Consider the following 13,899-nt stretch of genomic DNA (forward strand, 5'->3'; position numbering starts at 1 on the left):
CACAGCATGCAGTAAATATCTACATCCCCAAAAAACATTCTAGCAATGACGTTTCCAAAAGTGTTTCCAATCAACAATCCAAATAGACAAATCAAGAGTCACCAAGGCAACATGGACATGAGAGCAGACGGGCACGTCTGTCACCTATGTGATGTAATGTATAATGCCAGCCTTATAGCAGAAAAAGAGGGATTTATGACCTAATACACGCCTTACTTGCACAGCCTACATCAACATCTGTAACCAAAAGAAACATTGTCGCAATGAGGTTCCCAAAGTACTTTCAATCAGCATTCTCCAGAGAGATTAAATGTAAATGTTTTTCCTCCTACATTTATGTCCAAGCATGTTCTTCAAACATCCTGGCCTGAAGAATAAATATCCTCAACGAGATTGGATGAGCGTGATACTCGTCACTGAAATCACTTCCTGAGTTCTGGAGAAGCTCAGAGCCCAGGGGAACTCTATGTCGTCTTCAAGGACTGTACGTGTTCTTCTTCTTCTTGTTTTAGAATGCTAAGATGGTGATAGAGGGTGTAACTCTTTGAACTGCCGACCCTGCAAGCCTTACCCCCAACTGACTCTTGAAATTTTACTTTACCCCCCCCCCCCCCCCTGCAAAAAGTAGAGTCATGAAATTGGGCCCTGGTTTCTTTTGATTTAAGTTATCTTATTTGTTTATCAATTGTGTAAATATCCTCATTTATAGATTAAAACAATCTTCCAGTTCTAAAATACCGAATGAACACTTTGCCTTTTTTTTACAATTCATTTTTTTTTCTTCTTACGTTGGCCTCACGTTTCAACCGGAAAAAAACAGCCTTCCTTGAGCCTATCCACGATATGAATACATACCTACATGTATATGTACTCACTGTGCATGAAGATGATTGTACTATAATTATAACCTATAGATGTTTCAGCTTCACTAGTCAGCAAGTTTCTTGTTTGAAAAGAAAAATCACGGAGCAATGTTTTCATGAGAGTTTCATAAATCCATCTGACCTTCTAAAATAATTTTGCGACAAGAGTGATTTTTGGTAAAATTGTTTACATGTAACTAACTTCTCAAACACTGCAGCACCACAGCAAGTTATATTTTAAAGGATTTAGGTACCTTTTCAAAATGTCCATAGATTTACATTAAACTTACAGGGTTTGAAGATAATGATAGTGGAAAGCTTCCCTTCAAATATTACTTTATGAGGTGCTGTAGTTTTTATAAAATGAGTAAAACAATGTCATGAAAATATGTTTGTAAATGATTAAAATAATGTTCGTCTCATGAGACAAAAATTATTTTCATGACATAGTTTTACTAATTTCCCCAAAACTACAGCACCTCAGCACGTAATATTTTAAGGGAAGCTTTCTACAACCATTATCTTCAAACTGTGTAAGTTTAGTGTAGATCTTTGGACATTGTGTTTTTTGTCCTACAAAAGTTACATAGGCCCTTTAAGGGAAGCTTTCTACCATCATTATCTTTAAACTGTGTAAGATTAATGAAAATCTGTTTAAGTTTGTGTTTTTGTGCCAGACAAAAAGTACCAAAACCCTTTAAGCAAGACTCTTTGAGTTTTTACTTTTCTGTAAAAACAGCTAAATATAATATAAATTGTAACATCGGGTAATTAATTTTTACCCAAAGGCAACTTTTCCGGCACTTTGAAGCATTAAAGTGAAGAGCATGTGTTCTTTATTTTTCTATTGAAGCATGGTAAGATGAAACCACTTTGGACATACTCTGCCGTGTAAGCCGATGCTCGGCAACTTTTATAGTAATTGCAACCGTTTCAGCAACCGTCTTTTCTTGTCAATGGCATTTCGCAGTCGGCACTTTGCCTAAAAGCAAACATGAAATGATTTGATTGGAACCCCATTCTTGACACAATGAACCTGTGTATCAAATTCAAGGGTTCTACATTAAGCAAAAAATGCAATACATTTATACTTCTACGTTTGCAGGACATTCTTAAAGACACTGGACACTATTGGTAATTGTCAAATACCAGTCTTCTTACTTGGTGTATCTCAACATATGCATAAAATAACAAACCTGTGAAAAGTTTTGCTCAATCGGTCGTCGAATTTGCGAGATAATACATGTAATTAAAGAAGAAACACCCTGGTCACACGAAGTTGTGTGCTTTCTGATGCTTGATTTCGAGACCTCAAATTCTAAACTTGAGGTCTCGAAATCAAAGTCGTTGAAAATTACTTCTTTCTCGAAAACTACGTCACTTCAGAGGGGAGCTGTTTCTCACAATGTTTTATACCATCAACCTCTCCCCATTACTTGTCACCAAGAAAGGTTTTATGCTAATAATTATTTTGAGTAATTACCAATATGGCCACTGTCTTCAAACAGGCATGACATTTGGTCCTTGGAAAAAAGTACATACCATGTAGGAACATTTGAGTACAAGGGCTGACCTACATGTACATGTACAAACAGAAAGGCTCTTAGTCTCAAAGACTCTTCAGCCTCATGTAATTTATCGCAATTTTTTCCAAATTGTCCAAAGGCGAAAAACAAATTCAGAAACTATCAGACTTAAGTAGGAAGAGTATCATGCCTGTTAAACATGTTGAGCAGGCACTGGACATCATTGGTTAAAGGATTCGGGTACTTTTTCAAAATGTCCACAGATTTACATTTAAACTTACAGGGTTTGAAGATAATGGTAGTGGAAAGCTTCCCGTCAAGTATTACTAACTGAGGTTGTTTTTGAGAAATGACTTAAAACAAGTCACAATTCATTTTCGTCTCAGGAAGACGAAAATTATTTTAGCATGTAGAATCCCATTAACCAGTTATGATATTATACCAAAACCATAGCATAACTGGTTAATAGATTTTACATGCTAAAACTGAGACGAAATTTGTTTGTTTTAACTCCTTTCTCAAAACCTACATGACCTCAATAAATAAAATTTCATGGGAAGCTTTCTACTATCATGATCTTCAAACTGTGTAAGTTTAATGTAAATCTGTGGACATTGTGGTTTGTTTTAGGAAAAAGTACATTGACATTTTAAACAAAGAGTTGTATTATCACTTGATTAATCCAAACAAATCACATATCTGTGAAAAACTGAGCTCAATTGGTTGTCAAAGTTTCAACATAATAGAAAAAACACCCTTTCTCAGACTCAAATACTTTAGTGAGGAATTACTTCTTACTCAAAAACTGCGTTACTTTCAGAGGGAGCTGTCTCTCACAATGTTTTATACAATCAACAGCTCCCTGCTGCTTGTTACCAAGTAAGATTTTATGCTAAAATATATCTGGAGTAATTATCAAACGTATCCAGTGCCTTTAAGAGAGAGAAAAAAAGGTCAAAGAGGCGGAGGAAATCAATTTTTGGTTTTCTCTTTACGCAATGTGTTAGACTTCCACTGGGACAACACTATGCGTAATACAATCACATCTACAATTGCATCTCTGCCTCTCACTTTGTTTCCTTGGCAACGCTCTCCGGTCTGAACTAAGAAGAAAACGAGGAGCTGTTTGCTCAAGCGTTAGATGGGACACCTTTTGCGATTCTCGTCGTGAACACAGAGTGGGTTTGAGAGGAGAGTCTGTCGAGAGGTGCCTACATGTAGGTAAATGATGCTTTGTATAATTATGTGTAACTCTCCCTCTAATAACAGCAATGACAAGTGAAAAGAAAAATAGAACTGAAGAGATTGTGCAAAGTGACCAAGGAAATAGAACCCGAAGAACGCTGAGCTCGACCGCCCTCTGTGCGACCGCTTCTACGTGTTTCCATTGGTCAATGTTCATGACGTCTACTGTATGGCAAAATATTGTTGCCATACTGTACACTGTTAAAGAATGTTTGAACAGACACACAGATATCAACAACACATGGAATGAATACAATTTAGAAACATAGTTTTTCCTTCTACATCAACCAATGTTTCTTAAAAACTGAAGGAGCCACAAGCCTGGTATTAAACAAAAATCAACATTTTTATGTTTTTTTTTTTTTTGTTTTTTTTTTTTTTTTAGGGGGGGGGGGGGTGCGTTCACTATCAAATCCAAAACAGATTCACCTCCGTGGTCAGACCATGGATATAAACACGCACACAGTACCATCCTCAAGGCATGTTCCGTTATCTGTCTCAAATGATCTTGCAGCAACACGTTTGACATTTTTTGTCATTTATTGAAATAACATCAAGTTGTCGCTGTTGATGAGCTTGTTGTGCCAATATGCACACACACGCAGTTGTTTCTGGTGGGAAATATCTTTGTTGTCCATAGTCTTTATGAATTAAGAGTGTCTCTTGTTATGAAGTTATTATGTCCCCGAATTCCTGATTTTTTTTCCCATGAAAACAATTTATTAACAAGACTGACTGTCAACATTGGTATTTCTCTTGAGTGCCAAAGCTCTTGTTTTTCTTGTCGATCTACATGTAGTTACGTGCTTTCAACACATAGTTTAAATTATCCCAGCAGAAGAATTGCCACATACCTGAAGCTGTTTTGTTGTTCAAAAACAAGCACAGAATTAAGTTACAGGGGGTTTTTCCTTTTCTGTATGTCTTTCTTATTTTCCCCCTGTTGATTAGGCACATGTTTTCAACATGATACAATTTATAAAAGGACAAATAAATTGTAGTTACATTTATATAATTGTTTTGCTAAAAAAAAGTTCCAAAAAAGATAAGGGCCTAATGTTTTGATATATGCATATGCATAAAATAACAAACCTGTGAAAATTTGAGCTCAATTGGTCATCGGAGTTGGGAGAAAATGATGAAAGAAAAAACACCCTTGTTGGACGAATCTGTGTGCTTTCAGATAGGAGTAAAAGACTTCTAGCTAGAAGTCTTTTATTATTTTAGTGGGAAATTACCTCTTTCTCAAAAACTACATTACTTCGGAGGGAGTCGTTTCCCACAATGTTTTATACTATCAACAGCTCTCCAATGCTAGTTACCAAGTCAGTTTTTAAGTTAATGTTTCTTTTGAGTAATTACCGAACGTGTACCTTCCCTTTTTAAATATTCATAGTGTTCATAAACAATTCAATGTTTACAAAATGTTCAAATGCTAGTTCGATATATGCAGGAGTGAAAAAAATTCAAACCAAAAATTCTGAGCTAGGATTCAAATTGACTGAAATATGTAGAAAAGGTGACATTAACACCTTTTGTGTAATCCCAGAAGTCGCACACTGGGCTTTTGGTGAGAATCTAAAGGGAACAGTATACTTGAGAAGTAGAGCATGGCTTCTTTATACCTGAAGAAAAGTACAGCTACATTTTAGTACTTTTTCCCAGCGGGCGGAAATCAAAAGGTCTGAATTAAAGTCTGACATTTCTCATCCCCGATTGTGTACAGGGCGAAAACAAATTTCCTTTACCTATTTTGAGACTATTTCTGTAGTTTGTAGAAGTTATTATTTGTCAAGCTTTTAAGGAAAAAAAACCTGAAATCTGCAGTGCAATAATTTCAGGAGAGTCGCTTAAATCCGTTGTACATAATAATAATGATAATAATAATAATAATAATAATAATAATAATAATAATAATAATAATAATAATAATAATAATAATAATAATAATAATAATAATAATAATAATAACAATAATAATAATAACATGCATTTATATAGCGCTTAATACAAGGTTTCTAAGCACTGAACAGGAAGTGTAAGATAACAAAAAAAATTACAATTAAAAGTGTGGTGAAATAATAAATATCAATTGTTCATGAAATTGTCTCATTTTCTAAAAAAACTACAGCACTTCAGCAAGTAATATTTTATCATAACTCTTTCTGAATCCATTGTGATGAACCACAACTCTTTGTGCTGGTACAGTGTAGCTTGATCAAAATTGCCAGAAATGTAATCTGTGGACATTTGTGTTTTGTGGTGAACAAAAAGTACTAAAACCATTTAATATTGCTCTTTATAACGAGAGCCAACTGTTAGGCAAAATGGTTTATGGGTGGTCTCAAATTACAAATTAAATTACTAAAATAAAAACACCATTCACAGTAATTAATTATCTTAACACAAAGCCGTTCAAACTAAGGAAATTAAAGGTGAATGACTGTGAGCATTGCTACCCTCAAGAAACGTGAGAACTCCTTAAATTCAGTTATGCGCCAAGAAAAACACACACTTTACCATCTTCTATCAATACCATTTTCTGCTGTCAGCAGGTCAAATTTCACAATCTCTCTTAGCAACTCTCGGGGTAAAACTTCTACTCACAACCCCCCCACTCCCCGCCCACCTCCCCTGTTCTTTCTGTGGGCACAATCCACAGTCCTAACAGTCACTGATACAGGTACAGATTAAAGAGAAATGGCCTGCGGATATTTTGGAACGATCTCTCCGTTTTTTATCGCGTGCTACAGATCGTATCTCTCTGACTTCAAGAAGAAGCCACCCCCCCCAACATGAAAAACAAAACCACATGGCATGTAATTTAGCACCAAGAAACGTGAGCACTTTACAAATTCTAACTTATTCTGCCCTTCCGTCCACTTATTTTTAGTATTTTTTTAGTATTTTCTCTCACATCTTTCCTCGGGGCACGGTTCAATGATCTGTTACTGTATATTGCCATGGTATGAGATATCTTTGAAACTAACTGGGCAATGCACTTTGATGAAATTTAGACGAGATTTCATTTCATGACACCTTAATCTCTGTCAGATTGACAATATTAACAGAGATTGACTTTCACAGGAAGTGACAGAAACAATATATTTGTTACACCCAGGCGATGGTACAAAGCTGTGGGATATTGTTACTTAATATTTCAATATTCGCTTGATTTTAATGTCATTTTCATTTATTTCAACCAGCTAAATATGTAGCATTCCTCTGCATATTTTTTTTTAAGGAATTTGGTTGAGATCCTTGAAGAGTTTGCATAATTCTGGTGAGACCTCATCATCCTCACCCACGCAAAATATGAGCCAAAAGAGCGAGAACTCTCTCGATAACAAGAGGGATACATTCTGAAAGTTAATTTTCTCTCCAAGCCTCAGCCATGTGGGAATGACTCCAGATATTCCCTCAACCTGGCTACTTAGGGAACAGAAAATAACAACGAATCGTTATTTTTAGGCCAGGTTTTTGTTTTGTTTGGGTTATTCTTCTCCCACAGCACCTTATAATCCTATACAAGGTGCTATGTAAAAGGAGTAGGTCTCATTATTCAAATGTAGTCCCACACACCTTGCAGGAAAATATCAAATGTTAAGACGCCTTCAGCATCACTGAGTGATGGATATGTGCACTTTAACAGGAGCCACTATCAGTATTATTATTGTATACTTTATTGTTCTCTTTAAAGCCATTGGACACTGATCGGTAAACAGTATTGTCCAAGTCCCACACTTCGTGTACCACAACTGATACATAAAATAACAAACCTGTGAAAATTTAGGCTCAATCGGTCATTGGAGTCGGGAGAAAATAACGGGAAAACCCATCCTAGTTTCTGCACGTTTCGCTGTGATATGACATGTGTTAACAGTAAATCCGTAAATCTCGCAAGCGAGAATCGATATTGTTTTAATGTTTTCTCAAAAAGTAAAGCATTTCATGGAACAATATTTCAAGAGGAGTCTTTCACCATTACCTTCTGTAAACCCTTTAAATTATTTGTAAGTATGTGAACTTTTTTTTTTTTTTTTTACCGAAAGTGTACCATATTGGCTTTAACTGTTTAAAGACAGGGGACACTATTGGTAATAGACCCTTCCCATGAAATATGTAAATTGCACGTAGCGCGTGCGCATTAACGTTTTGGTTGGCAAAATGAGGGAACATCGCGCTGTTTTGTACACGGCTAGTGGGTGCGTGACGCAGACGCGATTGCGCGTCTGCTCAGTGCACAACTCTATGGCGTTTGCCAACCAACAGGGTTTGTACGCATGCGTGAATGTGATTGGCATATTTCATGGGAAGGGTCCATTAATTAGGCGCTTTACAAATGTTATACTAGTAGGGCCTATTATTACATCTGTTTCTGCATCAAGATTTGACAAGTAGACAATCCACAGTTTCTGCGAGTCCAAACAGACTTTTTTTTAAGGCTTTGCGAAAGACTCTGCTACGGTCAAAACGCCAGAGGCCCTTAACAATTTCTTGTATTCAAACATACCTTTTAAAACATGAGTTTTCAGTATGGATTGAATAATAGTTATTGAATTGAATTAAAGGAACACGTTGCCTTGGGTCGGACGAGTTGGTCAAAACAAAAGCGTTTGTAACCGTTTTTTATAAAATGCATACGGTTGGAAAGATGTTTAAAAAGTAGAATACAATGATCCACTCAAGTTTGCCTCGAAATTGCGTGGTTTTCCTTCTACTGTGCGAACTAACATGGTCGGCCATTTATGGGAGTCAAAATTTTGACCCCCATAAATGGCCGACGTGTTAGTCGACGAGGTAAAAGGAAAACCACGCAATTTCGAGGCATGTTTGTGTGGACCATTGTATTCTACTTTTACAAAATCTTTCTACCCATATGCATTTTATAAAAAACGGTTACAAACGCTTTTCAAAGACCAACTCGACCGATCCAAGGCACCGGTTCCTTTAACATCATTTTGTAAAGAAAAAATTTCCATCAGTTTCTAAAAATGCCCAGCTGCATTAGATTGATGATCTTCTCCACCCATACAATCCTCCTCGCAAACTCCTGTCTTACAATTCTAGCCTCCTTATTGAGCCCATATCAAATCATTCATGGGGAGACCGATCTTTGTCACATGCTGCCCATTGCCTATCAAACAAATTGCCTGCACTAATAAATTTGTCTGTTTTTTTATTAACCCAATTTAAAAAAAAAATTAAAACACATCTTTTCAAACAGGTATTTGAGTAAATGGTTTGTTTTTGTTTTTTAATCTTCAATGTTTTCTTAGAAACTTTGTATTAATTTCTATACCACATTGGTTCCAAAATGTGTTTTTTTCTCAGCTTAGGCTTACGTTTTAATTTTTAATTTTTATTTTTTTTGTATTTAGGGCCTGACCACTTTGTTGGGTTTGTGCGCTTTACAGGTTTTCATTATTAATAATACCTCTCAGGAAAAAAAGGAAGACGAGTTGTAAATTTAACCCAAGATTTGAGCAAATCATTTTTCTTTTTTTTAATAATAATAGTAACTGTGGATTCTTATACATGGCCGTCACTAGTGACGCTCCTGGCGATGTAACACAGTATTTCCTGCAAGATGTGGGACTTCGTTTGAATGATGAGACCAAATTTTGATAACACCATGTAATGTTTTACAAGGTAATGTGGTGCAATTTTACATGTGTAGATCTATCTTTTTTCCCAGTTCATTTGATGAATGTTGTTGCCGGTAACATGACTTCTACTTGTACAAAATAATTCCCGTGTACACTTGCAAAATATCAAAAGTTCTCCATCCCTTAGAGCACAAGAATGTGTTTATTCCTTTATTGATGGAAGCATCACCATGGTAACACTGACATCACACATGAACAAGCTGATTGTCTGCCTTTCTTTTCTTGTTTAAATCCTTAGATACTGGACTTTGAGTAAAAAGTCACAACAATAAACATTTCAGAAAAAAACAACCTACATGTAAAAATATCCTTGAAAATGAGTTACAATAGACCAATAAACACAAATTTGTTTGGAGTTTCGATTTAAGCAAAACAAAAGTATTGACAAAATTAAGAGACTGCCAACACGTGTCTATCTTAGCTCAGATGGTAGAGGTTATCTTCCTTTTAACCCAAACATTGATTCTGGTCTGGAACGGTGACATGGTATTGCTGGTAACCTTATTCTGGTAAGCATAATTTTGTTGTGCTTAGCTGTTTTTTATCCTTTAAAAAAAAACTCTATGAAATTGAGCCCTGTGGGGAACCCTGACTACTTTGCGAGAAGATAAACAGAGGGAATCACATGAAACAGCTTTACCAGCTAAAAAGTTGCATGCCTGAACGGAGCCTCGCTACCATGGGCAGTGCGCCGTATCGATACCTCTCGTCACTAACCCCTGGGAGGGATGTACTAAAAAAAAAACTCGCTGATTGGCTCAGGAAATTGGTTATGCGTTAGTAGTTTTAAGATATTTGTATGTTGATCACGCCCGCGTTTTTATGACACGAACTTGTTTTTTTTTAAACAAAAACAAAAACATTCTTTAAGACGAAATACATTGAATAATGAATATGTACGCTCATTTATGGCTCATTTAAATGTGCTAGCATAAAAAGCACATTTAAATTTGCCAATTCCAGGGGTTATGATCGAGGAAGGCATGCTGGGAAAAAATGGCGCGGTGAGATCGATCACCCCTGGGAATGAGGTTGCTTTACCAGCTGAAAAGTTGCATGCCTGAACGGTACTTAAAGATAAAGTACAGTAAAGGACAAGTCACACTGCAGCGATAACAAAAACAATAACGATCACGCCGCTAAGAGAACGCACTCTATTGGTTAATATGCTCCACGCAGAATACGCCCACGCTCATTCAACCAATCCAGGGCGTGCATTGTTAACATTCACAGGGTTGTTCTCGTTAACGAGGCCTGTGTGGGGGTGGGGGTGGGGGTGGGTGTGTAGAATGGGGAGTGGTTCATGACTCACTGAGGATTCCAAATCCTCATCTTCAGTTTTGAAAAAACATAAAACGAGAAAGAGAAAAAGAAACAGAAGAAATCAGCTTTATCAGCTGCATGCTTGATTGGAACGGAAAAAAAAAGAAGGAACTGTCTCATGTGGGAGGTGAAATGGGGGGGGGGGGAGAAGAGGTTTGTTACTTACTGAGAATTCCAAATCTTCATCTTCACAGTTCATCTTGACAAGATTGATGGTAGTGGTCGTTAAGCAGAGACGATAGTTCCCACTCAGACCTTTACTTGAGCCCAAACCTTTCGGCTTGACCGTCACTTGCCATACATGCTCTACAAACATAAAACAATTTATCAATTTCAATTTTTATCACTTTCAACTCTGCAGTGTTTAAGCGTCTAACTGGTTTTTGGAGGACACAAAACATAATGTCCACAGATTAACATCAAACTCACACAGTTTGAGGATAATGATAGTAGCAAGCTTCCCCGAAAATTTTACTTGCTGAGGTGCTGTAATATTTTTATTTTGAGAAATCAGTAAAAAAAGTCACAAAAATAAATCGTCTAAGGAGACAAAAATTATTTTAGCATGTACAACATATTTTCGAGACATTGTTTTATTTATTTCTCAAAAACTACAGCACCTCAGCAAATAAAATTTTAAGGTTTAGCTTTCTACTATTATTATCGTCAAACAGTGATAGTTTAAAGGCAGTGACCACTATTGGCAATTACTCAAAACAATCTTTAGCACAACACCTTACTTGATACGAGTAATGGGGAGAGGTATTACAAAACGTTGTGAGAAACGGCTCCCTCTGAAGTGATATAGTTTTCGAGAAAGAAGTAATTTTCATCGAATTTGATTATGAGACCTCAGATTTTGAATTTGAGGTCTTAAAATCAAGCATCTGAAAGTGCCTACGCTGTGCGGCAGGGGTGTTTTTTTACTATCTCCCAACTTTGATGACCGATTGAGCTCAAATTTCCACATTTGTTATTTTGTGCATTTGTTGAGCTACAGCAAGTGAGAAGACGGGTCTTTGGCAATTACCAATAGTGTCCATTGTCTTTAATGTTCATCAGTGGACATTGTGTTCATAAAACAAAAAATACCCAAATCCTTTAATGATACAGCTCTCAAATTATGAAAAATAAAAATCCTGAAGCCTAGGCAGGTTTTTCTGCAAGATGTGTACTTTAAAGGATTTGGGTACTTTTTCAAAATGTCCACAGATTTACATTAAACTTACAGGGTGTGAAGAGAATGATAGTGGAAAGCTTCCCTTCAAATATTACTAACTAAGATTGTGTAGTTTTTGAGAAATGAATAAAACAAGTCACAAAAATCATTTTCGTCTCATGAGACCAAAATGATTTCAGCATGTAAAATCCTCTTAACCAGTTATGATATTATACCAAAACCATAGCATAACTGGTTAATACGTTTTTACATGCTAAAACTGAGACGAAAACTATTACTTTTACTCCTTTCTCAAAAACTACAGCACCTCAGTATATAAAATTTCAAGGGAAGCTTTCTACTATCATAATCTTCAAACTGTATAAGTTTAATGTAAATCTGTGGACATTGTGTTTTTTGTTAGGAAAAAGTACATATATACAATACCCTTTAAAGACACTGGACACTTTTGGTTATTGTCAAAGACCAGTCTTCCCACTTGGTGTATCTCAACATATGTATAAAATAACAAAGCTCTGAAAATTTGAGCTTGATTGGTCGTCGGAGTTGAGAGATAACTACGAAAGAAAAAAACACCCTTGTCACACAAAGATGTAAGCTTTCAGATGCTTGATTTCGAGACCTCAAATTCTAAACTTGAGGTCTCGAAATCAAATTTGTGGAAAATTACTTCTTTTTCAAAAACTACGTCAAATTCAAATATTTTAGCGGAAAGTTACTTCGTTCTTGAAAACTATGTTACGTCAGAGGGAGCCGTTACTCACTGTGTTTTATACTATCAACAGCTCTCCATTGCTGGTTAACAAGGTATGTTTTCAGGCTAACAACAGTGATTTTATTACCAATAATGTCCAGTGCCTTTAATTGCTCTTTGTATTTCACTGTTTAACTTTTTACTGTTTGTGTCTAAGACCCTCAGGGATATCAGTTGGAAATACTGATATCGCTACCCTGTCTCAATAAAACTACAAATCAATCACGTTAATTGATTTGATTTGACTATTTTTTTTTCACCATGATAAGGGAGACTTTTTTCTAGGGAATACGTTTTCATATTAAAGGCACTGGACGCATTTGGTAACTGTCAAAGACCATTATAATACATTCAATTGAGAATATTCTCAATTGGTACCAACAAATGCATAAAATAACAAACCTCTGAAGTAGCAAAGATTTTGATAAAAAGACTTCCGGCCTAAAGCCTTTTATGTTAGGCATCTGAAAGCACAAAAAGTTCGGCAACAAGTGTGTTTTTTTCTTCCATTATTCTCTTGCAACTTCAATGAACAATTGATTTAAAATTTTCACAGATTTATTATTTCATACAAACGTTGTGATACACCGAGTGAGAGTACTGGTCTTTGACAATTACCAAATTTTGTCCAGTGCTTTTAAGGAGAATGTATAAACCTTGAAAGTTTATCACATGTTTTCACCTCTTATTTCTCATATAACAAGACTCCAGGCCTGAAGCATTTTTAAGGCATCTGGAAGCAGACAAAATAGTGCAATATGCTCTTGCAACTTCGATGACCAATTGAGCTCAAATTTTCACAGGTTAATTATCTTATAAATGCATACATTGTATGTTGGGATACACCAAGAGTGTGATACACCAGTTACCAATGTGTCCAGTGCCTTTAAATTATTTGTTTCTGTGGCGTTTGTATTCGTACTGTAATAGTTATACATACCAAATGTCGGCACAGGCACACCATCAGCATCAACCTGTTGCTGTAGCAACAACGCCTGCAGCCATTCATTGAGTGCGTTCTCATCGTCAGCAACGATGGGGAAACAATCATCTCTCGTGTACAACGCAATGGCGTGCTTGTGCTTCGAGTCCGACTTCTTATTGATGTTGAAACACGTCTTGAGGTCGATAGTTCGCTTGGAGAGGGAGCCGATGCGGAATTTCTTCTCGCTGTCAAAGTACTCCAGACGGGCGGGGCCCGTGCTGCTCTCGCAGCGGAGTACAAAGAACTTCTTCCTCATTGTCTGGAGAAGTGACAAGAAAAACAACGATTATTTGAGTTATGTTTTAATGTTTAACAATAATAATTACTAGTTCTTATAAACAGGGGTGAAATCGG

General features: G+C 36.3%; 1 protein-coding gene across 4 annotated transcripts in view; it reads right to left on the minus strand.

The window, feature by feature from the left end:
* Positions 1-13,899, minus strand: part of LOC139949601 (insulin receptor substrate 2-B-like) — a 119,495-nt gene that overhangs the window by 68,924 nt on the left and 36,672 nt on the right. For all 4 annotated transcript variants that reach the window (XM_071948023.1, XM_071948024.1, XM_071948025.1 and 1 more), the window contains exons 3-4: positions 13,501-13,804; positions 10,793-10,932 (exon numbers count right to left, since the gene is read on the minus strand). In XM_071948023.1, coding sequence (XP_071804124.1) covers positions 10,793-10,932; positions 13,501-13,804 — 444 coding nt within the window. The remainder of the gene's footprint in view (positions 1-10,792; positions 10,933-13,500; positions 13,805-13,899) is intronic.

Source organism: Asterias amurensis, chromosome 17 (genome assembly GCF_032118995.1).
Source record: "Asterias amurensis chromosome 17, ASM3211899v1".
Taxonomy (NCBI): domain Eukaryota; kingdom Metazoa; phylum Echinodermata; class Asteroidea; order Forcipulatida; family Asteriidae; genus Asterias; species Asterias amurensis.